This window comes from Triticum dicoccoides, chromosome 5A (genome assembly GCF_002162155.2).
Source record: "Triticum dicoccoides isolate Atlit2015 ecotype Zavitan chromosome 5A, WEW_v2.0, whole genome shotgun sequence".
NCBI lineage: Eukaryota > Viridiplantae > Streptophyta > Magnoliopsida > Poales > Poaceae > Triticum > Triticum dicoccoides.
Window position 1 is genome coordinate 704,666,789 of NC_041388.1, and position 14,686 is coordinate 704,681,474.

Here is a 14,686-nt window from a genome sequence, read left to right on the forward strand (position 1 = left end):
CCTTAAAAACAAAAACCCAGCGCCTGCGAGCTGCTGGCGCGTGGCTGCCTTTTAGTCCCGGTTGGTGTTACAAATCGGGACTAAAGGTCCTCCTGCCTGGGCGGCCCAAAGCAGCCACATGGACCTCCTTTGGTCCCGATTCGTAAGACAACCGGGACTAAAGGTTTTGGGCATTAGTCTCCTCTGTTTTTTCTCGGTTACAGAACTGGGACTAAAGGCCCTCTGGAACTGGGACTAGTACCATGTTTCCACTACTTATGCATTAACTCATTCAATCAAATCTTAAGAAAATCTCAATCAAATGGACATTTAATAAAAACAATGTTATGCATTAACTCGTTTAAATATATCAGGTGTTTCCCAAAACAATGTCATTCTTTAACCAATTCAAATCAAATCAAAAGAAAATCTCAATCAAATCGGCACTCAGTAAAAGCAACATCATCCATTAACTCATTGAAATCAAATCTTAAGAAAAACTCAACCAAATCCAAACTTCCTTATCTTCCACTACTTATAGGCAAATCAAATTAAATCTTGCCAAAACATCAACTATAATCAAAGATGGTCGGCCCATTTGACACGTCCGTGCGTTTTTATTATTATTTTTTCTATGTTTCGGTTTTTGGTTTCTTTTTGCCTGTTTCATTTCTTCTAGGACTAATTTATTATTTGGTGCTCAGCATCTCTACTATTAAAGGGGAGTTCGTAGTCGTTTTGTTCTTATCGTTACCTCCCCCTCGCACAATCAGGTCAACCCCGCCGATTGTTTTTGCAAATGATACCATGCATTCCCATTTCTATATTTTCTACCTATATTTTTGCCCCCATCAGCTCTCATTCCTTTCGTAGTAGGAAAAAAATCAGGATGCAATCTCATGTTCCAAGTATTCCCGACAATACACAAAAACGATTACACGTCTTCCGAAAAAGTGGGATTTGATTCGATTGATTGACTTACGTGGCTACATAGAGTCTACTGCGATTCTGGGTGCTAGGAGGGAGGGCAACTCGTTGATTGCTTCCTACAGATTTGCTCGCCTACAGATTTGGAACGGACCTAGAAAATTGTGAATCACGTAGTTAAAAAAGGGAGCTAGGACCAAATAGTTTTTAGAAGGAAAAAAATCAGCATTAACAAATTACAAAAATATTCTCTGATACAAGAAAAGGCAAAGTAAAATGTAACTTACAACTATCATTCTTTGAGTAATTAGCTTGCCATAGTTTTCTGGGCCATGGTTTACACTTGACATGTAAACAGTACAAAAAATATAGCGACCAAAGTAATTAGCTACGGATTGTATGAATTATTTGATAGGCGATGTTAATGCAAAAAGTAATTAATCCTGAAACCTAAAACCATGGCAAATATGAAAAATAGTATTTGTCATGAAAAATAAAAAAATATCATAGTCTAAATAATAAAAAAGCCATTCTACCTACGTAAATAGGTAAATTGCCATCATTAAAATAATATAAATGTCATAGTCTAACTAATAAAAATGTCATGCTACCTACGCTAAAACTACCATGCTACATACACTAAAACTACCAAGGTCTATTAATAAAATTGTCAGGCCAGTAATACTAAAATTGTCATCCTCTTCATAATAAAATTGACAATATCATTAAAATATGATATTGTCATCCTCTTAATAATAAAATTTCTGTAATAATAAAAATGACATATCATGTACAAAAATTGTCTAAATACACTATACATGGCTGGCTAATTTCAGATGAGTACACTACCGCATATGGATTTGGGCCGGTTCACACACATTTTGCAGTGTGTGCCTGGCAGCTACATATACTGCACATGGGTAGCTTATTTTAGACAAGTACCACCACCTTCTGTGTTTACCTTGCGATGAATAACATAAGCAGAGGGAACATGGAGTTTCTTAGCTCGAGCTCGGGTGAACAGTGAAATCAGAAGAAGAAAAATTGAAAAAGAATTAAAAATATTCTGAAATTGTTTAGTGGCAAACATTGATAAAAGTTATCAACGCTTGCAAAACTTCATCATGAAATGACATTTGTAGAAGTCGTGGCTAAAAAAACAAAATCGATGCACCACAAATGCCATTTCCAAAAGCATTTTGGAGTGATGATTTTGTTTTTTTTTTTGCCACAGCTTCTCAAAATGTTGTTTCATGATGAAATTTTGTAAACGGCAAAAACTTTTGTCAAAGTTTTTCACTAAAAAGTCCCATTTTTTTAATTTTGTTTGATTTTTTAATTTTAGTGTTCACCCGAGGTCATTTGAGCTCGGGACTAGAATAGTACTTTCGAAGCGGACGGTGCAACATGGCGACAGAGAGCAACAACTGCATGCAACCTCACTACTACTATACGAACAAAAATTGAGAGAGAGGGAGAGGGGGAGAGAGAGAGAGAGAGAGAGAGAGAGAGAGAGAGAGAGAGAGAGAAATAATCATATGTCTAGAAGTGTTGAACTTGATACATACAAAAATCTGTTACATGATTTCCATTATCTATAAACTAGGATCGGATGCAATGCAGATTTTGGAAATAAAACACAGTCGAAAACTGTAGTCATGCCTTTTTAAGACAATGTGAAGTGTATTTTAAGTATATGATTATGTGTTTGAATTTCAAAGTGTGTGTGTGTGTGGTGGGGGTGGAAGGGGAGATTGCAACTTAGGTGTGCATCTGGAAGAACATGAACTGTGGAGGCGGAGACAGTGATGATGAAAGAGGAGGAAAAGATGAATAAATAAAAAAGGTGGTTTAATAGTAAAAGAGGTAGACAATGGCGCTTGATGTGGATAAAGATTCTATGAGTATATGTTTGATGGTATTAGTGTTGATAAGTATAAAATGTTTGAGGCATTTTTTGCCTCCGTAGGAATGCGCGGGCATTGTCCTAGTACAAAAATAATAGGCTGGTCATAAAAAATGAAACAAAAAAGGAAACTACATATATGAAACATAGAGAGAGAAAAATACACGCATGCGTCAAATGGGCCGGACAACTTTGATTATAGTATTAGTTGATGTTTTGTTAAGATTTAATTTTATTTGGGTATAAGTAGTGTGAGGCAAGGAAAGTTTGGATTTAGTTGAGATTTTCTTAACATTTGATTTGAATGAGTTAATGCATGTCATTGTTTTGGTAGTCCCGATTTGATTTGATTTGAGTATAAGTAGTGAAAGGCAAGAAAAGATTGGATTTAGTTGAGATTTTCGTAAGATTTGGTTTGAATGAGCTAATGCATGACGTTGTTTTTTGAAAGTCCTGACTTGATTGAGTAAGATTTGATTTGATTTGTTATAAGTAATGGAAGGAAGAAAAGTTTGGATTTAATTAAGATTTTCTTAAGATTTGATTTGATTGAGTTAATGCATAATGTTGTTTTGAAAAAAATTACGATTTGATTGAGTTAATGCATTTGTAATATAGGATTGGTGTGAGGTGACACGATACTATCAACTCTTCTTTTATAAGTAGAGATAGAAAAAAATGTGGTAACCAGACGACATTACATCTACTCCCTCGTTAAATACTAAAAATAATGTATGTGCAATGCACGTTTATAGGTAGGATATTAGTTGCACGTTATATTAGGTAAGATATATCTGTTGTATGTTGGTAATTGGTAATATATCAATTACTTTTTTCGTGGGAATGGTAGGATATTAATTACATGGCAGATTTCATGGGATAGTGTTGAGTCAAAACGTGTTTATAACCAATGGCAGTGGTGGGTAATTAGAGCGTTAAACGTGTTTGGTGCTCTACATTGGAGCGATTTGAACCGCTAGATAACATGATTTGATGGTCGAGATGGTTTGAATCTGCCCCTTTGGGTCTTTTTATATTGGTATAGATAAGATCTTTTAGATCGCCTCTTTTTCCCTCTGTAAATTAAAATAAGATCTTTTAGATCATTACCTTTAATATAAAAGATCTTATATTAGTTTATAGAGGACTAGCACATATGCTCGTGCATTGCAACGTGAGAGATTTTTTCCGAGAAGCAATCGAGAGAGATAACTGATGTGTCCATCAAATTAGTCTCCACACAATAGTGGGGCGATACAGCAGAGAGTTGTGGTGTTCTCGCGGTTCATGTTTGGCCCGCAAGATCTTTATAGTAGTGGGGTTGGTGGGAGTGGCGGCCACTATCCAATTCGTGCATTTTTTCCTTCAGGTCTGCCTCATTGTCGAGGTTTTATGGTGACCTCCTGATTTTTTTTAAACATGTGAGCATTTTTCCGAAAAAACGTTAATTTTTAGAAAAAGGAAAATAAAACTTGAAATAGGAAGATTTTCTTAAATTTACAAACACTTTTTGAAAACAGGACCATTTTTAAGGAAGAGAAATTAAATTTTTTTGAATTTGTGAACCATTTTTTAAAATGGAAACTTGTTTTGAACATTAAAATAAATTTTCAAAAATGTCTTTTTAATCACGATTATTTTTTGAATTTGTGAACATTTCAATAAAATGATTTTTTATTGAATTTCTGTTATTTTCTAAATGAAATTTATTTTAGATATCTACAAAAAATTTCACTTTTTTCAAAAATGCGAACAGTTTTTCAATTTTGAAACAAATTTTGAACGAAAATAAAATTTTAAATTTCCAGTTCTTTTTTAAAGTGGGAAGAAATTTTGAAATTCCAAGGTTTAATAAAAATTAGTACAAAAAACAAAATTTGGAAAATTTATAAAATTAATGTATAGGCAAAGGAAAAAAATAAATTGGAAGGGAAAAAATAAAAATAGAAAAAGAACACAGAAAAATCAGAAATGGGCCGGCCCAACATTTGGCGACCGATGGGAAGCTCCAATTATATGCCGTGCTGCGCGACAAATAAGGTTCCCAGTTGTGTGTGCAGGATATAAATGGGTGGCTTTTCTGGGCCTTAGTGCGTGCGGCCCATGTACGAAATTCTGGACAAAACTTTTTTATTTTTTAACAGATGGACCATGAAAATTCAGTACCACCTCGGATATAAAAAAAATATTTTCGGTGGTGAACGGATGAAAAAATTGAAGAAACACACCTTGCTTTATTAGTACGTATAGGTATAGAATAGCACATATGTCCGTGCGTTGCAACGGGAGAGATTTTTTCCGAGAAGCATCGGGAGAGATAACTGATGTGTCCATCAAAATGGTCTCCACACAATAGTGGGCGATACAGCAGAGAGTTGTAGTGTTCTCGCGGGTCATGTTTGGCCCGCAAGATCTTTATAGTAATGGGATTGGTGGGAGTGGCGGCCACTATCCAATTCGTACATTTTTTTTCCTTCAGGTCTGCCTCATTGTCGAGGTTTTATGGTGACCTCCTGATTTTTTTTAAACATGTGAGCATTTTGTTTTGAAAAAATGTTAATTTCTAGAAAAAGGAAAATAAAACTTGAAATAGGAATATTTTCTTAAACTTACAAACACTTTTTGAAAAAAGGGCTATTTTTAAGACGGAGAAATGAACATTTTTTGAATTTGTGAACAATTTTTTAAATTGGAAACTTTTTCAATAAAATGTCTTTTTAATCATGAATATTTTTTTGAATTTGTGAACATTTCAATAAAATGAATTTTTTTATCGAATTTCTGTTATTTTTTAAATGAAATTTATTTTAGATATCTAGAAAAAAATTCAGTTTTTTTCAAAAATGCGAACATTTTTTCAGTTTTGAAGCAAATTTTGGACGAAAATAAAATTTTAAATTTCCAATTCTTTATTAAAGTGGGAAGACATTTTGAAATTCCAAGATTTAACAAAAATTAGTACAAAAAACTAAATTTTGGAAAATTTGTAAAATTAATGTATGGGAAAAGGAAAAAGTAAATTGGAAGGGAAAAATTAAAAATAGAAAAAGAACACAGAAAATTAGAAATGGGCCGGCCCAATATTGGGTGACCGATGGGAAGCTCCAATTATATGCCGCGCTGTGCGACAAATAAGGTTCCCCAGCTGTGTGCGCAGGATATAAATGGGTAGCTTTTCTGGGCCTTAGTGCATGCGGCCCACGTACGAAATTCTGGACAAAACTTTTTAATATTTTAACAGATGGACCATGAAAATTTAGTACCACCTCGGATATAAGAAAAATATTTTCGGTGGTGAACGGATGAAAAAATTGAAGAAACAGACATTGCTTTATTAGTAGGTAGGTATAGATATAGATATAGAAGTACTATTTTTTAACGTGAAATTTGTTGGTGTACTTGACGATAGATGTACGTATGTTTACACCTATTATGGAAAGGATAAAATTCTTTTTATTTTCTGTAGTAGTATCAGGTTATTCTAGGAACTAATAGTTTAATATAATAAATGGTAACATTCAATGGCATTGATCACGATAATGAGGAATACATTAGTTTTCTTTTACTGGGGGGCTCTCCATATGGTAGAAATTAATACTATTAATTCATACTTTTCATCTGTAGTGTTTTTTAACACTTATCAAATGTGAGTGTTAACTGTTAAGTGACCTATTACCCTATTAATTACCTACCATGATCAGAATTAATGGACGGCCAGTCATAGTTGGGACCATCTTAAAATCGTCATATATACTTTTTTACTTGAGCTGGATTTTTGCCTTTTTGCGACCCTCCCTGACCCATATATAGGCCTCCCCTCTCGCTTCCGAGTTTTCCCGTAGAACCGCGATTGATTCGCACATCAGTGTGGTAGACTGGTAATCCATACGTACGTGTCTATCTCTCCGTCGATCATGGCGGCCTTCGACGAGGGCGGCATCACCAACCCGCCTCTGGCAGACAGCTATCGCACGCTGCTCCAGAGAGACGAGCTCGGCGGCGGCTTTGTGCCTGCGCCGCGGGCGCTGGCGCAGGATAGCCTGGCCATGATGGAGCGCGACCTGCCAATGATCGACTTGAAGCGCCTGACGAGCGGCGATGCGAGGGAGAGGAACGTATGCGTGGACGCCATGGCGACCGCGGCGTCGGAGTGGGGCTTCTTCCAGGTGACCAACCACGGCGTGGGCCGGGAGCTCCTGGAGGAGATGAGGCGGGAGCAGGCGCGGCTATTTCACCAGCCGTTCCATACCAAGGAGAAGGCCGGACTCCTCAACGGCTCGTACCGGTGGGGCAACCCGACGGCCACATCGCTCCGCCAGCTCTCCTGGTCGGAGGCCTTCCACGTTCCGCTCGCTAGCATCTCGGAGGAAGACGACGACGAGCTTGCAGAGCTCAGGTCCTTGAGGTACGTATGTACGTAAGCATGAATGCATGCATGCAAGCCTGTCCGTCAGTTTTTTTCAAAACGGAGGTTATCCCTCAGCCTGTGCATCAGAACGATGCATACGGCCATATTATTAATAAGCAAAAGGTTCAACAAAGTCTTCATGTCTCAAAAAGGAAAAAATCCTCACAGAGAGCAAAAACACAAAGAACATGATAGCCACAACCGGCAGGCAAAAAGTAGATAGAAAACTAAACACCTATCCTAATAATGACCGTCATCCAAACTGGTTGAAGATAGTCCGAGCTACCGTATCCCACCGGATAGACCCAGTAACCATACGCTCCCTGACATCCGTCGGAATGAGTAGCGACCACATACGAATCAGTGCAGTGGCCCAAAAAATAACCTGCAAGAAATGAATATTTGTTGTTCTGTTAAAAACCAAATCATTTCTACAGTTTCATACTGCCCATAATAAAGTACATACTCCACGGATATGTCTTGCAGCCTATCCGTCAGATGACTGATGAGCAATAGTTTTTTGTTATGTGAGCAGCAAAGTGATGCAGGAGGTGGCGGACGCCATGTCGCGGGTGGCGGACACAGTGGCCGGGACGCTGGCGAAAAACCTCGGGCACGAGTCGTCGACGTTCCCCGCAGCCGCAGGGTGCGACTGGACGACGTGTTTCTTGCGGCTGAACAGGTACCCGCCATGTCCGTTCGTGCCGCACACGTTCGGCATGGTGCCACACACGGACAGCGACTTCCTCACCGTCCTCTGCCAGGACCAGGTTGGAGGCTTGGAGCTCATGAGGGACTCCCACTGGGTCGCCGTGAAACCCCGCGCTGACGCTCTCATTGTCAACGTAGGTGATTTATTTCAGGTAAGGTTGCCTGTAATGAGAGTATTATGCATGTCAATTGTCCAATTTTAATGAGGTGTCATAAAATTAAATGAAGAAAGAGATGATTGAGTATTATACCGTGCATGGCAAAAAAGTAAACTTCTCTATGATACCAACATACTCCCTCCGTTCTTTAGTATGCATATAAGTTCTGTATGAAGTCAAACTATCTCTAATTTAACCAAACTTATAGGAAAAATTAGCAACATTCACAATACCAAATCAATATCACTAGATTCATCATGAAATATAGTTTTGTATATGGATGTAGTGTCATACGCTAGTATCATACTAGTATATGGTACTCCTCACTACGACCGGCCTAAGAGTTAATTCGCTAGCATTTCGTGTACGTAGTGCGTACGCGTCATGAGGTCTTTTTTTGTTATTCGAAAGAGCTGAATGTATTTATTTTCTTTGCATTTAAAGCCATAATCACTCATGTAATAAGGTTGGCAATAATTAAGGTTACCTATTTTTTTTAGTCTCTCTTGGCAAAATGTCATATAAACAAACTAAGCTTGTTATTGTATTTGCTCTAAAGAGAAAATATACAACGCCGGAAAGAACATCACATACCAACTGTGATGTTTCTTTTTGTTCTGCTTAACTAATTATATATCTTTGGTTCTATGCTTTCAGGCATGGAGCAACAACAGGTACAAGAGCGTGGAGCACAGGGTGGTGGCCAACTCCAAGGCGGAGCGCTTCTCCGTCGCCTACTTCATGTGCCCGTCGTGGGACTCGCCCGTCGGCACATGCGCTGAGCCGTCGCCGTACAAGCCGTTTACGTTCGGGGAGTACAGGTGCAAGGTGCAGGATGATGTGACGCGAACGGGGAAGAAGATTGGTCTGCCCAACTTTCTCAAAGGATGTACTGTTGACAGCCTGACTGAATGACAGTATTGGACCGGATCTTCTTATCTGTGTGAGCTCAGTCTCACCGCAGAAGCGTGCGTCAGCAGTTTGGCATTGGAGATTTTTTTTCTTTTTTATCCTTCCGATATACTCTTTCTGTTTCAAAATACAATGCATTCTTTTTGAAAGCCAAACATATCTATGTCTGTGTTTTTATACTTTAAGGTATTTCAGATTTGTTAATTTGCAGCTGAATGAAATTAATTCGTTTTCATTCATTTTTTTGTCCATCTGATCCTTGTGTCAAGGTTCGTGCACTTCTTTTTCTTTTCCAGCTCTTGGAGTTCCAAACTTGGCCAAAGGCCTTACAACATTTTCCAATGAAGCATTCATCCTCCAAAGTCTAAGCTACACCTGTTCAAACCCCGGGCCGGGCCGGCTTTGTAAAGCCCGAAGCAAAAATCCCAAGCCTGGGCCCGGCACAACCCGGCCCGAAGCACATGAATAGTGCATTTTTCAAGTAAAATAATTATATTCGAGATATTAAAATAATATAATATAGCTATATTTCAACTAAATATACATTTTTTGCCATTTCGGGCTTTCAGACCGGGCTTCGGGCTGGAAAATGAAGCCCGGGCCCGGCCCGAATGCCAGGCTTCCGGGCTCGGGCCTACGAGTCGGGCTGCCCATGCACAGGCCTAGTGTAATCTAACTAAAAGTACCATTACAACCCTAGGACGAAGGAGCAGACTTCTTTATCAGCTTTTCTTACAGGTACCCACTGAAGCGAACAAACACGGCTTCCAAAGCCCTCCTACTGCTTGACCGATCCGGGGGAGAAGAGTCATCTCCATGCGATGCAGATGAGCTCCGCATGACCTGTGTCCAATGCGAGGACGAATTTCCCAAGCAGCGTCGCCTGAGTGCCGTCGCAGAGAACAACCCACTGATGAAGTGTAGGGAACGCGGCACAAAACTCGCACGATCACTCGGACAGCCCTTCGGGGGTACCTCTCGAACTAAGATCTAAACTACGACCTCTCTACGGGGTTGCACACATATGGTGTCATCTACCAGGCAGGGCTTCACCGTCCAGAACTAGTTCCCGTCGGAACCCAGACAGCCTTTCGGTTCTACGAAACTATTTCGGTGGGAGGGAGAAAGAATGCCAGATCATGCATGGCTTGTGTATGAGAGTTGGAGTGAGTGTGGAGAGCTCCTCTCCACCTCTATTTATAGGAACACCCAAGGGGTAGGGTGGCACATGAACATACCAAATGCCCATGAAAGGTGTCCTTCACAAGGGCATAAAGGGGAAGGCAAGTGGGGCTAGGGGGGCTCCATGGAGCAGCCCCCCTTGGACATCCACTCCCTTGCGGGGGGCCCCCAAAAAAGGGTTCCCACCTTTCCATGTCATCCCTTGATCTTTTGGAGCAAAGCCCAAAAAAGTGGCTTTTAAAAAGGTAACAATAAAGTGTTTTTTCACTATTCATGATGATATTTTTCTACGTCCGTTGAATCTGAAATTATTTCTGTGGGCCTCGAACATTTCGAGTACTCGTTAAAATAATTCTGGATGCATTCCGAAAAAATTTCAGATCAATGATTTTCATCAGGGAAAAGCAACGACAACGATTTCGGCAGCTCCGGAACATTTCCGGGTTTTTTCCGAAAAAAACCCAGAAGTTCCCAGAACAATTTTGGCACCCTCCAGGAATTTCCAGGCATGTGCCGAAATCAATTCGACTTAATGGTATACTCTAAAACAACTTTTCAGTTTTACCGAAACTCTTCCGGTGTTCTCCCTCCGGAACTTTTCCGTTGTTTTGAAACTTTTCCGATGACTTCCTCTCAGACTCCCTGTCTAGTATTTAACAGATATATGACCCTTAAGAGTGTGAGCCTATAGGTTCGGTGAAGTATAGACATGACGGGAACACTTTCCGATCAATGATCAATAGCGAAACCGTGGACATCCATATTGATCCCTATACCCACACGAATGAATATTCGAGTGAACCTGTAGTTGCCGTGTGATATTCCTGTTGCTTCGCAATATGTTACAAACGCCCGAGGTGAGACTTATCGGCATCCCTGTGAATCAACACTTGTCCACTATGTCAGTTACCTCGTTGCCGGTTTTGTTCTCTTATCTCATTTCCGCATTCTGGCATCCCTGTGATCAAATCATGTTGTGTCTGGCCAAACAATGATGGATACCATAACACCCAGAGGGCCCTAAGAATATCTCTCCATTGTCAAAGGAGAAAATCTCAATCTTGAGCTATCTCGTTCCTAGTCATACTTTTTTGTGAACCTGAAAGCTTTCGTAATAGCCACCCAGTTACGGATGACATTTAACAAACCCCAAAGTCCACGAAGCAAGTATGAAGGAAGTCAATATTGTCATGGTCTAAGGAATTATGTAAACATTAACTTCCTATGTGTTATAAAAACATTTACTTGTGACGAATGTATCTCATAGCATAACATCAATTTGGGTCGATTCAACACAAGTGTTCTTCTAACAATGTGCCCTCAAAATTGCCGGCATGGTCATGCCCATGATCAGGAAAACAGGATCATCATGCAATACTTGAGCTAGTCGCATGACTAGGAATACTTTTTACCGTTTATTATACCACACGTGCATATGAATTTCCCTCCGAGCCTCGTGGATATTGCAGACTCGAGAATCATTGCAGTTATAGCATGGAACATAAACATCCATTACAAACTTGGAGATACAAAATAAATATATTACTGCCTCTAGGGCATATCTCCTACAGACTACCACTTGCACTAGAGTCATAATCTAGTTACATGGCTTCCATAACACCAATGTCTATCCGGTGTTGCTCATGCTTTGCTCGTGGTAGAGGCTTTGTCATCGGGTCTGACACGTTCAGGTCCGTGTGAACTTTTCGTACTTTCACTAAAGCCGCTTCGGCATGATATCGAATTAGTTCATATTTGTGTTCAATATGTCTTGTCTTATGGTGTGAAGATGGCTCCCTAGCCTGAGCCATGGCGCCACTATTATCACAATAGATCTCCATCGGAACCGCACCAAGGTCTTCAAGAAACTGCTTGATCCAGACCGCCTCCTTGGGGACTTCTGAAGTTGCAACATATTCCGCCTCCGTCCTAGAATCCGCCACAGTCTTTTGTTTGGAACTTTTTGAATCAACTGCGCCACCGTTCAATATGAAAACATAGCCTGATTGAGATTTGAAGTCATCTAGGTCAGTCATGAAGCCTGCATCAGTGTAACCACTTACAATGAGCTCTTCATCACCTCCGTAAACAAGGAGTAAATCATTGGTCCTTTTGAGGTACTTAAGAATATTTTTGACTGTGGCCTAGTGTTCCAATCATGGATCACTTTGGTACTGGCTGCTAACATTTAGCGCATAGGAAACATCCAGTCTTGTACATACCATGGCATACATAATAGAACCAACTGCCGAAGCATATGGAACATCATTCGTTTGTACTCGCTCATCGAGAGTCCAAGGACACTGATTCCTGCAAAGCACTATGCCAAGTGATATGGGGAGTAGGCCTTGTTGGAGTTCTCCATGTTGAACCTTTTCAACACCTTGTCGATGTTCTTGCTTTGGCTAAGCGCTATCAGGTGTTTTGATCTATCTCTATAGATTCGGATGCCCAATACATGTGCCTCTTCGCCAAAGTCTTTCATTGGAAAACTGTTCTTCAATTAGTATTTTATTTTTCTAAGAAAATTCACGTCATTTCTAATCAACAATATGTCATCTGCATACAAGATTAGAAATGCTTTTGCGCTCTCACTAACCTTCTTGTAAACACCAGATTCTTCATCATTCCTGATGAAGCCAAACTGTTTGACCACTTCATCGAAACGAATGTTCCAGCACCTTGATGCTCGCTTCAGACCATAATGGCCTTCTGAAGTTTGCATACCTTTCCAGCATCCTCATGAACGACAAAACCTCCAGGCGTATCATGTATACATCTTCTTTGAGATTTCCATTTAGCAAAGCCGTTTTGACGTCCATCCTCCATATTTTATAATTGAAATAAGCAGCAATTGCTAGTAATATCCAAACAGACTTAAGCATAGCTACGGGTGAGAAAGTCTCGTCGTAGTCCAATCCTGGAACTTGCGTGAACCCTTTCGCGACAAGTCTAGCTTCATGGATAGTATTGTTACCATCTGCTTCTATCTTTCTTTTCAAAATTCATTTACAACCAATGGGCTTTACGCCTTCTGGAAGTTTACCAAGTTCCAAACTTGATTTTTGTACATTGATTCCATTTCGGATTTCATGGCTTTGTGCCATTCCCTTGAGCTGGGCCACCATCGCTTCCTTGTAGTGCGCAGGTTCATTGTCTTCAAGGATGAAGATTTCTTTATGAAACCACTCAGGTGGTTGGACAGCTCTACCTGATTTGCGTGGTTCAGTTACAACATTGTCTGGAGTTTCTACATCACATGCGACAACTTCCGGCTTGGTTGTAGGGATAATTTGCGGAATTACTTACAGTTCCTTAGCAATATCAATGGTTGTACAAGATTCACTAACCTCATTAAGTTGTATTGTCCTCCCACTTAATTCTTCAATGAGAAACTCTTTCTCTAGAAATTATCCATTTCTGGCAACAAACACTTTGTTATCAGACGGGTGGTAGAAAGAATACCCAATTGCGTCCTTGGGATAACCTACAAAGTAACATTTGTCTGATCTGGGTTCAAGTTTGGTAGGTTGTAAATGTTTCACGTATACCTCACAACCCCAAATCCTGAGATGTGACAAACTGCGTTTCTTCCCGTGCCATAACTCGTATGGTGTCATCTCAACAGACTTAGACGACGCTCTGTTTAATGTGTGAGCGGCAGTTTCTAGTGCGTGATCCCAAAAGGATATCGGTGGATCTCTAAGAGACATCATCGACCTTACCATGTATAACATGCCGTTATGGACGATGTGCAACCATGAGTCAAATTCTCCTCAAGACACACTAGCCACGGCAACCACCAGCTCCTTGTCCAGCGGCGGCGACTAATATGGCGGGCATGGTAGAACCAACACATCCCATGGTGCCGGGGATCGTGGATACAAGGGAGGAAGACCCCTCATCCGGGTGAAGGAGGAGCTGGAGGACACTGTCACCGTCGTCCCAGCTGGCACCTCGTCCGGGTAAACACGTCGTCCACCGACGTGACCGAAGCCATGGAGGACTCTGCCTCCACCGACGTGATTGCTGATACATCTCCAACGTATCTATAATTTTTGATTGTTCCATGCTATTATATTACCTACCTTGGATGTTTTATATGCTATTTTATATGATTTTTGGGACTAACCTATTAACCTAGAGTCCAGTGTCAGTTTCTGTTTTTTCCTTGTTTTTGAGTTTCGCAGGAAAGGAATATCAAACGGAGTCCAATTGACCTGAAACTTTATGATGATTTTTATGGACCAAAAGAAGCCCACGGAGTACCGGAGATGCACCAGAGGAGTCCCGATGCCACCAAAAGGGTGGGGGCGCCCCCCCCCCCTAGGGAGCGCCCCTCGACTGTTGAGGCATATCTCTCTCGATGTGGTTTTGGTGATTGATGACAACGTGTTTGCGGACTGATCATGTGCCTTGAGCGTTTCAGAGATTCATCCTTGGCATGAGACGATTTCCTCCCCTGGGAGTGCCATTCAAGACGGTGTAGCTCTTTCGTTTCTC

General features: G+C 40.4%; 1 protein-coding gene across 1 annotated transcript; it reads left to right on the forward strand.

Moving 5' to 3' along the window:
- The first annotated feature begins 6,726 nt into the window (after nt 1-6,726).
- LOC119298542 (gibberellin 2-beta-dioxygenase 6-like) lies at nt 6,727-9,004 on the forward strand. Its single transcript, XM_037575900.1, has 4 exons — nt 6,727-6,927; nt 7,051-7,217; nt 7,756-8,083; nt 8,747-9,004. The coding sequence occupies exons 1-4, from the start codon at nt 6,727-6,729 to the stop codon at nt 9,002-9,004; spliced, it is 954 nt and encodes a 317-aa protein (XP_037431797.1).
- The last annotated feature ends 5,682 nt before the right edge of the window (nt 9,005-14,686 follow it).